The 17,817-nt window shown below is 39.5% G+C and overlaps 1 protein-coding gene across 1 annotated transcript in view; it reads left to right on the forward strand.

The window, feature by feature from the left end:
• LOC118804418 (neurobeachin-like) overlaps positions 1–17,817 on the forward strand; it is a 235,488-nt gene that overhangs the window by 142,526 nt on the left and 75,145 nt on the right. The window contains exon 13 of the mRNA XM_036564932.1: positions 4,870–4,982. Coding sequence (XP_036420825.1) covers positions 4,870–4,982 — 113 coding nt within the window. The remainder of the gene's footprint in view (positions 1–4,869; positions 4,983–17,817) is intronic.

Raw genomic sequence — 17,817 nt, forward strand, 5'->3', positions numbered from 1 at the left:
AACCCCTCTCATCAACCTTTCAACACTCCACAGACACCATCCTCATCCCACACACTCATCTCACGCTGCGGCTCCAGCTGTGTGTCACACTGGATAAGAATGTGAGGCTAAACGTTTTGGATGGGAATCATGCTAGTGTCAGCTGCTTTTGGTGAACTGTTTGGCTTTCAGTTGTAGATAGCCCAAATGCCAGAAAGCTCATTTGATTCAGCTTGGTGCGTAGCATAGAATCAAGTCTTTCCGGCAAATGTGGTTAAAGAAATAGTATGACTTACTACTGTCTATAAAAATGAACAAAATTACTGACAAAAAAGACTATAAGCCACTACTGCCTCATGCTAATGTACTATTTCATACAAAGTCATAAACCACATAATAAAGTCTATTCGAGATTAATGAACAATTTGGTTTAAGGTAAGTGGGTGATGATTTAGGCAAGTAGTTAAATGAGGTAAAAGCTTACATTAGCCTCAGAGCTCCAATGGAAAACCAGTGAAGCAATCTTCTTGCTATTTCTTAAAGAGAAGTAGTTTAAGGGAAGTTTCATTTTGGGGATATATGAAAGAACGTGGTTAAGGGTTGCCCACCACTAAAAGCATGCCCTGGTTGATGGTGCTGAAAGTAATGTGGCCTCCATAAGTGGGCAAAATGGTAGAGTAGCATAACAAGTTGTCTGATGGTCAGAACTAAACCTTGAGCACAGCATGAAGAAGATGAATGAGAAGTAAGGAGTTCCTGGGGAAATTCCAGCTTTCCACCAGCTGCAAGTCCATGTCTAAATAGTGGTGCCGTAAAGAAGAAAATCGCTCCACTGTATCTGTTTCCCTGAGAGGTCCCGTATATCAGCTTCAGGAACGAGTCTGAGTGGCATCCTCAACATACATGCTGACGTTGGACATTGTTTAAGCACACCGAGGGGGCTAGAAGATGCTGGAAACTTTTCTGTTGACAAATCAAAACACTTTCTGTGCAAAACATCATTTAAAAGTTTCCTTCCGTAGTTGATACTTCCCCCGAATTCATGAGTGCATGTCTTCCTTGCCTCCGGTAGCTGGCTCTTTGTTTTCCAGGCGAGGCTTTCCCATTTATTTCAAATGCAGGATCCTATATAGGAGATGACTGCATTCTTTATGAAAGGAGGATTCTCTTTGTAGTTGGAGTTGTGAGTGTGTGTCTCCGGCCTTTGATAAGTGGTACACATCACACTCAATGAAGGCTTTCCCACTTCTGAAGGAAATTAGGGAGGACTTGTGGGGACATGGCATTTCGAAGAGAACCGAACAATTTTATAGCTGCTTTTCTCATGACTGCCTCTCTAGTGACAGTTTCTGCCATCTGAAACTCATATTGCTGCTACGCAGAGAGAAAAACACCAGGAGAGCGAGGAGAGAGAGAGAGAGAGAGAGAGAGAGAGAGAGAGAGAGAGAGAACAGGGAAGGAGAGAGAGAGGCAGCACTAGAGAAAGGAGAGAGAGAACAGTGAAGGAGAAGGAGAGGAGAGGAAGAGAGCAAAAGAGAGAAGGGGAGAGAGAAAGAGAGGGTGTGCGAGAAAGAAAGAGAGAGAGAGAGAGAGAGAGAGAGAGAGACAGAGACAGAGACAGAGAGAGAGAGAGTGAAATAAAAAGGAAGGCAGCAATGGGAGAAGGGAAGAGAGATGAAGCCAGGAAGAAGGAGAGGAAATAAAGAGATAAAGAGAAAGAAAGGGAAGAAAAAACAAGGTGAGCGAGAGAAAGACAGAAAATGATTGGCAGCAAGATGAAAGGATAGAGAGAGGGAGAGAAAGAGAAATAGAGTGAGAAAGAGAGATCAAGACAGAACAGAAAGAGGGAAGAGGGAGATAATAGAAATAAACAGAGAGAGAAAGGGAAGTAAGAAAGGGTAAGAGAAAAAGCAAGAGAGAAAGCAACAGAGCAAGACAGAAAGGGGATGAGAGAGAGAGAAAGGGAGAGGGAGAAAGGCAAGAGAGGTAAAAGGGCAAAAGACAGCAAGAAAGTGAGGGAGAAAAAAGGGAAGATAAAGAGGGAGAGAACGTGTCAGAGAAAGAATAGAGGAAGAGAGATAAAGTGAGAGAAAAGGAGAGTTAGAGAGAGAGATGAACATACCACATCTGGCATTTCCCTGTACTGCATATGGGCACCATCACAGACGATTCTTACAGGTCTCCATGGCTACATCACTGCTCCATGTGTCCAATCAGAAGCGAGACCTGGCGGTGATGAGGGAGGAGCAGAGATGGCACACTGTCATCGCCCCTAGAAGAATTTGCATGTCTTTAATTACTGGCACTCTGAGACTGAGCGACCAGTGTGACTTCTGTAAACCTTAAAATAGTGAAACCACTGAACTTTACATAATCTCACACTATAATACAGTCATTAAGCAGTGAGACACTAAAGACAGCCACACCAAAATCTGCCTGAGCACTCTATTGGCACACAGAGTCAGGAAGACCCGAGCCCTCCTTCTGTACTTCCACACAAATGAGGAGGAGTTCAAGCAAAAAATAAACTTTACGAAGTTTCCCCTCATAGTCAAATTTAACCCATCCATGCAAACACCCACATACATGCACACTAGTGAACACACACTATGAGGCAGTGAGTACACTTGCCCGGAACAGTGGGCAGCCCTATTCACGGCGCCCGGGGAGCAGTTGGGGGTTAGGTGCCTTGCTCAAGGGCACTTCAGTCATGTACTGTCGGCCAAGGGATTGAACCAGCCACCTTCCGGTCACAAGGCTGGTTCCCTAACCTCCAGCCCACCGCTGCCCCTAATTCTCTTGCGCTTGGCAGGATAGCCGCACTTCTTGCAGGTGGACTTCTGCAGGGGGTATGCCTTGGAGCCGCAGCGGCAGCACAGCGTATGAGTCTTATTGCGTCGCTTCCCGAAAGACGACGTTCCTTTCGTCATCTTTCTTGACTCAAGATCGAAATATATATATCTGCTATGTACAGTGTCCTTTACCAAAATATTGTGACGTCCGCCACATGCTCCAGACTGCATGAGGAGCTTAGGGGGCAGTGGCCATACAAAGTGGCTCTAGAGTGGCGCTCCACGCTCTCAGCTAAAAAACGGACTGTTGTAGTAGTTGTTGTTTGATATATTGTGTCTGTGGAGGGTAGGCTTTGTGTGTGGGTTTGTCCCCCCTCCTCCCATGTTGCCCCCTCACTGGTTTCATGGGCAGCACTGGGCTGGGCACTTCCCGCTGCCTGTTGAAGTGCCTGTTGAAAATAAAGGAGCATTTGCACATACACGCAATGCTTTCTGCATCTTCTTCTGCACCGACGATACAATACTGAAGAAAAAATACATTTTTACATTTACAGTTTTTTTTATTTCAACCTAGTTCCAACCATATCTGCTACTGCACTGAGCTTTGCACTTTGACATTCATTTCAGCATCTTAACGCAGTGGTCACCAAACCTGGTCCTGGAGATCTAACTTCCTGCACAGTCTAGTTCCGACCACAGTCTGCCAGACACGCTCCAGTTCATTAACTTCTCCAGAAGTTCTTGATGGGCTGGATCAGCTGCGTTAGCATTAGGTAAAAGGGGAGCTGCATGGTAGACTAAACATGCATGAAGTTAGATCTCCAGGAGGAGGGTTGGTGACCCCTGCCTTATCGTAATAGTTTGGCAAAAGAAATGTAGTTTGGCAAAAGAAATGAAATGTAATCAAACAGTCAAGACACGATTGGTGTCCAGAGTTGGCTTCTTTAGGTTTGAACTAGTTTTTAGTCTAAACTACATGCCTAAATGATTGCCTCAAACCCTGTTGAGCTGTTAAGTAATCTCAATTCATGTGGTTTCTGCCACTGTATGTCCTGCTGTTGTCTATTAATATGGACCAAGGGAACTATAAACCAGTGGTCACCAACCTTCTCCTGGAGATCTGTTTTTGTTCCTTGCATCTAGAAAGCTTTTCCACCAATGCATCTGATCTAGACTATCAAAAACTTCTAAAGATGTTAATTGGATGGAGCAGTTGTGGTCTCCAGGACCAAGGTTGGTGACCACTGCTATAAACAGTAGTAGCAGCCATCTTAAAGCACCCATGTCGTTGAGAACCGAATTTCTCTTTCACTTTTTGAAATAAAGCGTTTAATGCAGTATGCAAATATTGTTAAGGTTTCAAAATGTACCATTCACTGACCATTCCATGTGATTCATATGTGGAAACTAAGCTGTCAAAACAGCCTGTTTTTTAAATGTGTTCTTGTTATGTATGTTATGATGTGCTACGTTATGTATTTTCTTGTTCAGACTATTCAGCTATTAAGCCTATTCAGCAGTTTATCCCCACTCATTCACATTAAAGGAGTGTTTCAGCTTGGACTGCCTTTTAAATAAAACACAAAACAAAGAATCCTATCAGAACAGAAGTCAAAGTTATTTACATACACATGAGTCTTAAAGGCACAGTAACAATAACAGCTTGTTTAATTCTAAGGGATGAAGAGAGATTGGAAAAGGGTCAGTTAAAAGGGTAATTTATGTGCCATTTATTGGTAAATAAAACACAAAAATGTTTAACTGGGAGTTAAATAGGCCGTTTAAAGCCTGATTTTTGGTACTATTGACATTTTTTTTTGGCACCAAACATGGTCTTGGCTCATTTGGGATAAAATTTTGGAAAGAATTTGGGAAAATTGTTGAAATTATGATTATTCGTCAGACTATCACTTTAAGGAATAATGAGCAGCACATCACATTTTATACCACTGATCCTAATATTTCATTTTTTTGCTTGTCTTTTATTGATTATGCTTTCTCAGCACCACATGTGATGTTTCCAAGCTGTGTATGACCTACATTTCTCTTCACTTCTTCTCCAACTTAGATCTTCACTTTACTCTCTCTTTGTGTCTAGGACGGACATACAATGACCTCAACCAGTATCCTGTCTTCCCCTGGGTCCTCACCAACTATGAGTCAGAGGAGCTGGACCTTACAGTGCCGGGCAACTTCAGAGACTTGTCCAAGGTGCGAATTAAGCATACAATGCTCTAGTTTTTCCTAATAGATCATAACATAATGTAACATGTGACGCGAATTTGAGAGATATTTCTGCCCATTGTATCATATATGTGATATATGGCATGAAATATATATAGATATATACATTTTTACTGGAGGGGAGATTTATAGTTATCTCTGGGAAATTTATTGCCTCCATGTGTTCTCTCTGTCCCTGCACGTTTTTGTTGTTTACTGGACACTAAAATTATAACATGTGTGCGTGTAGCTTGTTGGCAACATTCTATCCACTTTCCATAGATCGTAAAAAATAGATGCACGTAGCAAAGCACACATTATGAAATTTTAAATCATAAGCTAAGTGGCCCTTCAAACAAAAGCAGGCTTGTTTAATTCCAGCTCAAACAGCCGTCTATGTTATTGATGACCTTTGTACGCACGCTTAGATTGGCCCATAACTCCTCTCCTTGTCCGTGTGAGTGTGGCTGGAATCGGAATTCTCCCTCCATTATCCTAATCCCTTAAATAGGCAAGATGAACCAGAGGCAGGTCGTAACCAGAGCGAACTGAAGCAAATGGAAATGATACATCTAATGGCTCCATGCTGTATTGATGAGCTATGAGGATAACAAAGGCCACTGGCTCAGGCAAAATGAACATGGGTGGTGGGTGCATGCTATTCTGGGGGCTTGCTTCAGGCATTTTAAGAGAAGTATGCATAAACACTGTCAAAGGTTTAGGAACACTAATGTAAATAGGAACATGTAAATGCATGTTTTCTTTTTTATTTGGCTTAGAATAGCTTAATATAGTAAAAACTAACAGAGAATAATATCAAATTTGTAAATACAGTATTTCTGACAATATTTGTGACAGTTCCATGTTGGGAATTATGCCAAATACCATGTATTTTGCGAAATGTCCCTTATTATGATGTCAGCACTCATTAGCACTTTTCATATATGTGAACCACCTTTGGAGCAGTAAGATGTTCAGTGTGCTTTTCAACAGTTAAACTCTTAAATCAGTACTTTAATTTTAAAGCTGTTTACTGTCATAAAATCTTCATAGGTATTTCTTTCCTACTTCACTGAATTCAATTTTGAAAAGACACCCAAATGTTTTGATGAGCAGTGTCTTAAGATGACTCACATGATCTCACAGTTATTTAGCATGTAAAATTATGACACATGACATTAAATTGTCCAACAGTAGCCAGATTTCAGTCCATCTATCGAGTTAAATTTATACCTGAAATGTCACAATAAAATAATGTGAATAAGGCTGAGTTTCCATCAACAACAGACTGAAACTCTCTACGTCTAGTTTAAATAGACATGTTTGAGAAATGTGGAGTGAAAATGTTCACAAAGAAATCGTTAACACTGAGCAGCTTCTTGTCGCTGTTTTGTTTAATTTTAAGGCTTTTTTACATCATAATAGTGCAGAGTCAGCGCACTCTGGCAGTCATAATGACTGAATGAATGACCACTAATCAACTATAGATTCCTTATGCCTGTTTACCATCTAATACCACCATTATGCTTTTTATTTTGATAATATGCAGGTAAATTTTGATTTCTTTACCAGTTAACTGGCACCTGTTATTTAATTCGCATTTAGAGAATTTTCCATCCTAACTTATTGCATTTCTTTTTTTTTGTCAGCTTTATTCAATGTTCACAGTTTCACTTTTTTTAATTGATATGGCAAAACAGGCATAAAAACATGCATGGAAGCCTAGCTAGTGTCCAATGAATGCATCAGAAAAGCACTCATCATCTGTAATTCCTGGAGTCCTGGAAGGTTCAAATGTTTCTATACATAGATGTTTCTTGCTCTGTATGAAATAGTGACATGACTGTGTGAGTGAGTAAGTGAGAGAGAGAGAGAGGGATGGGTGGATGTGGTAAGGACGTCATGTTAAGAGATCTCCTGCAGTAAAGTGCACATATTGTAGGATGAGCATATCATATATAACATTAATTAATATTAAGCACATCTTAGTCAATATTTACTAGCAATTATTGTATGTCACAACAATCCACACCTACTTATACTACCGCTTCTACTACTACGAATAGTAACAGTAAGAAGAAAAAGAAGAAAAGAAGAAGGAATTTACTATTATTAGTATTATTATTATTATTAGTAGTAGTAGTAGTAGTGGTGGTGGTGGTGGTGGTGGTGTAAATACATAGTGTTTAATTAAATCATGTAAATTTACATTTAACAATATAATGATATGGGACTTTTATTGTGATAGCGGCGAACTCAAGTGAAGTTATTGCAAAGTTTACAAAGTTAAATCTGCATTCTCTGTGAAATTGTTTGATAATTCCATATTAATTTCTTAATTCTGACATTATGTGTGTGCCACTATGTCAGGAATGAATCCACAAAGGCAGATTTAACAAACTATCAGTATAAACTAGAATAAAAGCTATATTACAGCCACACGCTCAGTGTGCAGTGTTCATAGTTTGAATGGTTCCTCTTTCTCTGTTTGTGCTTGTAACAACATCAGCATCAGCCTAAGCTGATTCTGTATAGCTTATGTTGGATGACCAGCCACAGTATCTGAAGGGTAAAGCAAATTTTCCCAACAGATATAAATATGTGGGTACAGAAAGACTAAAAACGGTTTGCAAGGGATAATTAAGAATACACTGCAGTTATGTCTGTCAAGATGGTTGGTAGTTTGAGACCCCTGCTTGAACACATCTGCCAACTATATAAATATGAACAGCAAAAACTTATTGAGGCTTCCCATCATTTTTAACAGTTGCTACTGCCACGTAGATGATTGGACAAGAGAATGATGCCAGTCTTACACGTAAGAATAATGGGACACATAGTTCACAGGTGGATTGAAGGTTGTTTTAAAAGCCTGATGATTAATTTACATTGTGTATCTATGTCTTTATCAGCATTTCTCTCTCATATCTTCTTCTGTATCTTTATTACATACATCACAATGATCCATGATCTTTCTTTCTCTTTTGTTCTCACCCTCTTTCATCTGCTTATGCTTGCAGCTCGCAAGCTCACTGACCTGAAAACAATTGCATTCCTGTCTGAGCTCTCTCTCTCTCTCTCTCTCGCTCTCTCTCTCTCTTTCCCCTCTTTCTCTCCTGCTCTATCTCTATCTCTTTTAAAAATGCAGGCGAGCAGTACACAGAGCCACACTGAGAAAGCATTCAGTTTTCTTAGCCATTATTTCTCGCTAGCTTTCATCTTAGAGTGAAGGAGGGCAGATAGCTAACATACAACTGTGTTAACTGTCTTCAAAATCAATGAAGTAGACAGAATGGACAACATGCTAATTGCTAAAGTTAGCTAACTGGTTATCTAGATATGAAGGAATTCACTGCAAAACACATAATAGACCACATTTTTTTTCTTTTTTGATAAGATGCATTGTTGGTGGTGGGTCTTACACATATGATAAGTATCAGTGCAATATTATGATTATTACTACCATTATTAGAGAAATAAAAATGTATTTTCCACTATATACCAGCTGTTGCTCTCTTCAAAAACTTTTTAGATCTAAGAAAGTTACAAATGGATGTACAGCAATTTGAAATGAAACTCTGAATATCTAACCTCAGATTTGTTTTTATTCTCTGGCTGAAAAGGTAAAAACTGGTGTCTTTTTTGCACTGAATAAAGATATAATCACAGTTTTCTTTACAATTGTGTTCAACCACTGAGAAAAGAGTTGCACAAATGCAAACTTCATTGTATTTATTAGCCTATTGATCAATTCCTAGGCTAGCAGTCAGGATTTGTTGATACTACAGATTGGTTGATTCACAATAGAGACGTAGCGCATTGCGACATCAGAGGGAAAACCACACCTCTTGTGGGCATAAACATTTGGCGAAGTTTAAAAGAGAGTGAATGGGAAATTGCCTAACATCATGTTTTGAAAACGCTTTAATGTCAAAATGTCAGCACCAACCTATTTTCATACCTTTCTGTCCAAAGAAAGGGCCAGATATATAGAGAAACTAAATCTGATTGGACCTCAGTGTTCCTTTCCTATCCCAAAATCAGAGTGGAAAAAAGACCCCACAGAGCAGTCAGCTGTCACTTAATTTGACTTGTAATATAACCTGACCGAATCACCAGGTAGGCTAAGCTAGTCAATATTGTCATCTAGACAGCTAGTGTTAGCTAACATTGTGATCAAAATGCTCAAGTCTCAGGTCTATTAGGCTGAATATTAGCTCTACTGTCAGTATCCTCCTTGTTCTGTATCAAAGTGAATAAAAAAATTAACTTGTCATTTTGCCAATGTCATCTAAGAGCAAAATGCTCATGTATAGCTGTACTGTGAAATATTATTAGAGCTACTGTTACCATTACCCTCATTGTTAGTTAGCTAGCTAGCAAGCTAACCTGGAGCATACTAGCTAGCTAACAAGCTAACCTAGAGCATACTAACATTGCTAGAATCTAGACAGCATAACTAACTGGCTAACTGGCTAGGGAGCCCTCTTGTCTGTTGACAGCTTTAAGCCAACTACGACATCTTTTTGGCCCCGTTTTGCATCTTGGAATCATGAAAAACCTTAATTCAGGTTTTTAATCTTATTTGTCCTGCAACCCACCACACAACAGCTTTTTGGCATATTTGCATTTTTTTGTTTAAAACCAGTAAAAAGAAGTGTGCAAATCAGGGGAGAGTACAGAGTTGCTCCCCCACGGCGTGGACGTGGCCTAAATGCGTTCTGTATCTATGATTGAATGATGCGTTTGCATAATGGATGCTGGGTATTGTAGTGAGGGAACACTGATGAACGAAAACATGAAAACAGTTGAATTCTGTCAGATCACTGAGGCTGAGGGTTGTAATACTGCAATGCAGAATGTTACATCACATATATAAATAATATAAATATTTATCGTCTTATCATATCATGTCCAAAGATAGACACACAAAGTCATAGGTGTGAAGCACAACTCTCATATATATATATATATATATATATATATATATATATATATATATATATATATAATTAAAGCGAAAAAGATGGTATTTTCTTTTTTATTCCTATATAGAAAATGTACATTGCTAAAAAAAAACTGTTTAAAGTAGTTTACTGCTAGTAAATTACTGTAAATAGTGTTGTCTAGTATGTTACAGGAAACCAGTGCACCACTCTAAATGGCCAATCTTTTACAGTGCGATTCTGTAAAATAACAAACCAGTATTTTACTGCAAAAGAAATGCTGTGAATTAACAGCAATTTTTAAGGTGCAATACATGTAGTATTCTGTGTAGTTTTACATCTTTAGTAGCTGCTGTGTATAATCTTTTCTAGTAGCATAATATGCTACTAACTGATAATCCTGAGGATTACATTGGTAATCAGCACAGTGGTGTTAATTCATCTTTTGATCTTATATAGAAAAGCATTAGCATTTCTACAATCCCTCCCCCCCTTTCTATGCACTTGAATTTGTGCACGCGTCTGTGGATGGATGTGTGTGTCTTTTAGCAGACACCAGGGACCAGGTGGGCTGAAGAGAAGCCCCCTGGCCTGAAGAAGACACTGATGCATTGTAATGTATGCGTATGACACTCTGCCCATGCTGTTTAGCAGCTTGAGCTGCCTTCATTAGCAGGAGTTCAGCAGACCTGACGCTTGTCCTTGGCCGGCCTGGGGCTCTAACCTCCAAAAGTTCACCGCTACTGGTGCAGAAAGGGGGGCTGATCCCCCACTGCCCCTTCATGTGATGCGAAGACCCCTGTGTGGTGTTCAATAATGTATGGAGCAGCGAGTAGCTTACATTTTAGTGTGTGTGTGTGTGTGTGTGCATGTTTTGGGGGGCAGTGGAGGGTTATTGGCAGATGGCGATGTGTGTAAGGAGTTGTGAAGAACATGTTTGTGGTGAGGGTGCGGTCATCTCTCTCATTCCTTTGTGTATGCATACATTTGCTTGTCGCTTGGAGGATAGGCACGTCTACCAAATACACTCTTAAAGAGATGGTGCTACAGAGGGTTCTTTGAGTTGTGACAACTAACCACACTTGGTTCCCCGAAGTATCATGGTTAAAAAAAGAGATGTGCGAGTATGAAGAACCTTGTTAACTTATAATGTAAAGGTTTTATACCAATAAAAGGCTTACAAGAATCTTCTAGTAGGTTATTTAAACTAATGGGTTCTTCACACTCACACTTTTATTTTTAAGAGTGTAGATGCAATTAGGTAAAAATAGTAGGTGTGACCTGTCAGTGCTCCATCTACAAATACATATAAAAATTCTTTTGTAGCAACTTTCCGAGAAACTTTACAGCAAATTCACAAAAATCCCATCAATCCCAAGGAATGTTGGTTGAATGTAGTTAGTTTTTTTTGTCATTTTCCTATTTTTCCACTTGCTAGGTAACATTAGCTCAAAAACATGACAGAAAAAACATCTACAAAAAATCTAGTCATCAATTTTGTCATATTCAGTTTTATTGGTAGTCATTCACAGGATACCTTTGAGCCTGTTTGTGGTGACAAAGTGATCCTCTTTTTCATATATATGGGTATAGCAACTTCAGCAGACTGGACAACACTCATGGGAGAACTGTGGGTAAACTAACGAGCAGCAAACTAACAAAAGCACCAGCAAAATAGAAAGCTCCAGTTCCCCTTGAGAGCCTCCACTGTCCACTTTCTTGTTACTTTATTGTTTCTTTAAAGTTTCTGTGCCAAACGTATTCATTTCGGTACTCGATTTCACAAAAATGTCATTTAAAAAATATCCCATTGTCATTTCCAGATTATTTTAGTAGTTAATTCCATGTGTAAGGCTTTCAGTTTAGCTCCTGTAGGCCTGACTAATCAGACCGCTCACTTGGCTTTTTCTATTCAGACACTGTGGGGAAAAAATACTGTTCAGACAATTATCTGCTTGGCATTTCAAGATTTTAATCCTTTTGTGTCCAACAAGAATATGATAATGAAATAAGAGTTGTACTGCAATATTTGCAGAGTTTAAATGCACGGATGACTGTTCTATTAAATAAAAATGAACTAAAAATTACAGAGTATTTTTTCCCAGAAATCATTAGGTCCTGAACATTACTCCTGCGTATTTTGGAATGCATCATAAATTTTACCCAAAACCTGTCAGTCTCTGTTTGGCTTCATCTTTGTGTTGATTTAGTGCAACTAAATAAAAAAAGTTAAGGCTGTTGCTTTGTTGGAATTTCTAATACAGAACTAATCCCTTTTATTGTCCCTATCCGTTTTGTAGTGTTGTTTAAATTCTTACACATTGTTCAGTTACTCCAAGGGCATTTATAAGACTATTAAATGAACAGTGAATGAGTCAGCGAGTGAATCAACCTGATCACACAGCGTGTTATGCAAATGCAAGTCTGGGAAAACTGGAGATGTTGCCAGGTCGCCCGAAAACACCGTCCTTCAAAATTCTTCACCTGCCATTCTCACGGGACTCTTGGCGTGGGTCTGCGGTCTCTGTTTCTGTAACTTGCCCAGCAGGAAACAGCTGCCACTCACAGTGCTGAGAAAGCTCCCGAGGGCCTGTGGGACGGGCAGCATTGTGCAAATCCTCTGAAGCATCCTGCTTGATACGTACCTTAATTCCCCTCTCAGCCACACCTACAACACACACCTGCAATCATCTCGGCACACGCACTTGACTGAGAGAGAGAGGGAGATAGACCCAGAGAGAGAGAGAGAGAGTGAGAGAGAGGCAGAGAGAGAGAGAGAGAAAGAGAGTGAGTCAGAGCCCAAATCAGTTTGTTTTGAGCCCCAGGCTAAGACTAGCACATTTCTGCGTGACAGCTACGTTCAGGTGGTAGACGGATTTATTGGAATCTAATGATTATTTCCTTTTTGACGGACAGGTAGCTGATAGAAAAGGGAAACCGCCTGGCTCGGAGCTGTTAATTGGCGCATGCTAATGTGCAGCAATCATACGCTCGCCCGGTGCCGCCTTTCTGGCGCAATTCCACGTGTTATTCCACTTCTTTTGTGCGGCTTTGACAGGAAATTAGATGAGTTGTCTCCATCCGAACTTTTCATGAGGGCGAGAGGAGCAAAGCAGTGAAGTGACAGCGGACATAATTACCTGAGTTGTGCAAATCTGCTATTATGAAATCTCATTGTTCATATGAAAATAAGTCTGGCCACTTTATTTCACACTAAGCGTGATATTCTCTCAAAAACTATGCATTTAATATGTTTTAAGTTGTTTTTTTGACCTCTCTAGATGTCACATATAAATAGACAGCACTGAACAGGCGATGCTTTACACATGAGATTTTCAGAAGCTGAAACTTCCGTAGACTTACCTCAAAGACTTATTTTTTGCTCTCCGTTCCTATTTCTTGTTGCATAGCTACCTCATGCTGGCTCCCTGTCATAGAAATTACCGGTTCACACCTAGAAATCAGGGCCCCGCTAGAGAGAGTGAGGCATTCTGGGAAATGCAGAGCAAGCTCCACCGCTCCAGCCTCCTTATGTATTTCCTTTGAATTTGCACGCACATACAAACATATATCCACCTCGCTTCCTTGCTCCAGGTGCTCTGGCCTGTTTTAGAGGCACATCTGCTTTGTTTTGACTCACAGGAGCTTGATTACATTAGACTGAAGCTGCACGTTGCGCTCTCAGCAGCTGACGAGGCCAGAGAAAACAAGCTCGACTTCCCCTGACAGCGTGCTGCCGTCGCACTGCACCCTAATGTAATTTCCTCTGAAATATGAAATTCTGGATGTGTGTCTCCAGGGGGAAGCGGTACAGATAGCACCAACTAACCGCACTCTCCTGCTCTCCAATCGACAATCCGTTGTTTTATCTCTATCCTCCAGTATAAGCCTGAGCGAGGGATGCTAATTGTTCCTGAAGGCAGTGGTTTATTTGCTCAGCAATGAGATACAATTGGTCGAAAAGCAGGAGGTTTTGTTTTGATTACAGTTGCAGGGTGAGGTGTCAGTGTATTTCATGAGCTTCACAATTCAAAAGTGCCTTAGGCAATTTATTGACTGCATGTGGCCCACATTCTGACAAGGTAGGCAACTTCTGGGTGACTACAATGTTCAAAAATATTTCAGAGTTTGCCTAAAAGTTTGACTCAAGCTTGTTATTGTTTTTTGTTTTACCGGACAAAATGTTCTTTCCTCAAAAATGTTCTTGCAAATTTGAGAGCTGGTATAATTATTGTGTGCAATGCAGTCTTAGCAAAAAGGTTACATAGTACCAAAAACTGTTCTATAGCAATAGCAGAACCCTATTTGTTGCAAAAGGTTCTTTCCAGTACCAAATACTATACAGTTCGAAAGGAAAAGGTCAATTGATTCGTTCATTTCAATCAAAGCTCCTGAAAAGAAATGTTAAAATATGTATTATATTTAGGTGTTGAGGCTTCTGTGTAATTTTCTGCTAAATATACACTGATCAGCCATAACATTCAAACCACCTCCTTGTTTCTACACTTATTGTCCATTTTATCAGCTCCAGTGACCATATAGGTGCACTTTGTAGATCTACAATTACACACTGTAGTCCATCTGTTTCTCTGCATACTTTGTTTTGAACACCGTGTCCACTCACTGTCCACTTTATTAAACATTCCTGGACGTGTTGGTCCACCTTGTAGATGTAAGTCAGAGACAGTAGCTCATTTATTGCTGCACAGTTTGTGTTGGTCATCCTTTAGCCTACATCAGTGGTCACAGGAAACTGTTGGCTGGATAATTTTGGTTGGTGGACTATTCTCAGTCCAGCAGTGACATTGAGGTGTTTAAAAACTCCAGCAGCACTGCTGTGTCTGATCCACTCACATCAGCGCTACACACACTAACACCCATCACATTAGGGTCACTATTGTGCTGAGAATGATCCACCACCTAAATAGTACCTGCTCTGTGAGGGTCCATGGGGGTCCTGACCACTGGAGAACAGGGTAAAAGGGGGCTAACAAAGTATGCAGAGAAACAGATGGACTACAGTCTGTAATTGTAGAACTACAAAGTGCACCTATATAGTAAGTGGAGCTGATAAAATGGAAAATGAGTGTAGAAACAAGGAGGTGGTTTTAATGTTAAGGCTGATTAATGTATGTTTTCTGCTTGTTTCTTCATGCTGAAAATGAATAACTTGTACTTTTTATGGGCTGTTTTGACTGGAAATCAAATAAATGAAGAGAGCTGAACAGGTTCACCATCAGGAAAAGGAACAGTTTAACCACACAAAGAAAAAGTCAAACGTTCAAACCGTAAGTTGCTCCTACACATCACCGCTGCCTTCACTAAAGAACTCCTTAAAGAGTGTGGATTTTAGTCATTAGCTTTTAAACGACATCAGGTCAAGCACTTCTCCCACAGATGGAGAATTTAAGGGAGTAAAGGGACAATCACATGTTCTTTATGGGGCTTTAAATCTTACACCCTGTACATTACAAATGGCTTTTTAATTGCCTGCTAATGAGATTATGTAGACTGCTTTATCCCACAATGGGTAATATATTGTTACTGCTTGAAGAGGTTTTCTCTAATGAGCTCAACAGGGATAACATCAGAGAATAAGCAAGAAATGCATTTGCTATCAAACAGCCTGTTTCAGAAACATTCTCAAAGGTGTACAAAACTGACATTATCTCCATTTGCTATTGCTTAACCCCTCAGAATCCCAATCTTATTACATTCTAAGTGTCTGCATAGACTACAGTGCAAACAGTGCAGTAAGTTATTGAAGTGTGCAATAATAATTCATTGCATCATTTGGGAGCCTTGGTGGAAAAATGAAAATTGAACAAAAGCAAGTTTGGGTCTGAAAACGACTAACAGGGTTTCCAACTTAACTCTAGTTCCACTACGTCAGTATTTTAATGGCTTTTTTCTATTCAAAATCATATTAATTGTGCTGCTTTTTCGAGAAAATCGAAAAGTTCATTCAATTGTACAAATGCTCTCAGGAATTTTAGATCTTTACCCATATTCTCATCTTCTCTCATCTGAGCAAAGATGCTTTTCACGGAGCACTTCTCTCGGCCCTCTTTGCACCATGTATCAACAGCTGTTGCCTTGTGCTTCCTCTCGATAGTGAAGCGACCAGACTCTTGGAAAAATCTTGCTTTTTCTTTGAGGTGCGTTCCCCTGAGGCTTCTACATCAAGACAATTACATGTGCTGAGCCCCTCTGTTGTGTTAGATAAAGTGCACTGAGCATGTCATTGTACTTTGAATGGGAAGTGATAAACCATGTTTTTTCAACATGCCCACTCTCCCACAGTTGCTGCAGGCATGCAGTCATCTATGGGGGTTGTAGGCTGCAATGAAAGCCTGAACTCCATTGCTTCAACTATTGAGTAGATTTTAATCATGTTTAAAAACTTCAGTCTGCAATATTTTATCATAAATGTAATAGCTCTGGACCATTTCTAAAGAAATCACTTCTTTGTTGAGTAATTTATGAGTTTATATGAGTTTACACATGGTAGATATGAGTTTCACTCCAACTGGAAAACATTCATAAGTTCTCCATTCCATGTGGATTTAGCTTCTCCAACTGCTTATCTGAACTTGGCAAACACTCTGTTTCATGCCAAACACAATATTCCCCTGGTTAAGTGGGTCTTATGCTTGCAATGATGTGGACTCATCTTGCATTTCGGCTGGTTCCACTGAGAAGCTTTTTACAGAGTGCTAGACTTCCTGTGGCTGGCTGCCCTATCAGGCCTAGTCCTGGACATCATATGGCAGGTCATTATCAGCCCATAAATCTCAGCAATTCTCCATAAACTCCTCTCTTGTTCGGGCCAGTCGTGCTAATGTTGGTGTGGATGGTCATTAAAAAGAGAGGAAAAGAGAAGGACAGAGAAAGAGAGGAGAGAAAAGAAGGATGTGGAGGTTGTGGGAACAGAAAGAAAGAGTCTCTGTGGGAGAGGTTTGTTTGGGTGGGATTATTCCTAAATTTAGGGAGAAGGTAGACATTTTATATAGACACAAATTGGTGCGTTAAAATAATTTGATACACTTTTTTAGTAAAAAACCATCACTATAGTTTTATATCTAAAGGAAACTCCATTTAGTAACACTTTTCTGATACATAATGTTGACATAACTCTGCCATAAACATGTCATGAAAGATGTCGTATGCTCTCATCTGTTGTCATGACAGATTATGTCCAGTAATATAACAGTTGTGTTACCATTACCATGTCAAAAATTCTGAAGTAGTTACGTATGCTGACGATGCCACTTTGTTGCACTATGTGCATAAAATGCATAAACGATTATGATGGCTAAATGTGGAAGCTAAACTGAAGTTTAGTCTTCTGGTATTTATGCATAATGTTATTAGGAATAATACACCAAAGTGTTATTGTGAAAAACTAGTATGTTCAGATTTTTGTCATATATATATATATATAATACACGTCAAGTGAGTTCTGGTCAGCTGATGGTCCACAATCAAATTGTATGACGAGAACTGTTCTTTATATGACTTCTTTAGCTTGGAATGTGTTCCCCATTGACATCAAACAGATTGTAAGTAGATTTTCTTTAAAAAAGTTATTAAAACAAAATTTGATGACCCTCATATAGATGTTATCGTGGTATTGTTGATTTTTGGTTTTAACCTACACTTATTACAGGTTATTGATTCTCTGGTACCACATTAGAATAAGATTACCCTTTGATGAATGGTTTAAAATTCATTTATTAGTGGTTATTAATCTGTTCATAAACACCTTGAAAATAATTAATAAGCAGTTACAACACAAAAAGGGCAACAGTGACCTGTTTATAGTAAATAGTAATAGTGAACCCAAATTTATTTATACAGGTAAAGCTCAGATGTCA

Source organism: Colossoma macropomum, unplaced genomic scaffold, assembly GCF_904425465.1.
Source record: "Colossoma macropomum unplaced genomic scaffold, Colossoma_macropomum, whole genome shotgun sequence".
Classification (NCBI taxonomy): domain Eukaryota; kingdom Metazoa; phylum Chordata; class Actinopteri; order Characiformes; family Serrasalmidae; genus Colossoma; species Colossoma macropomum.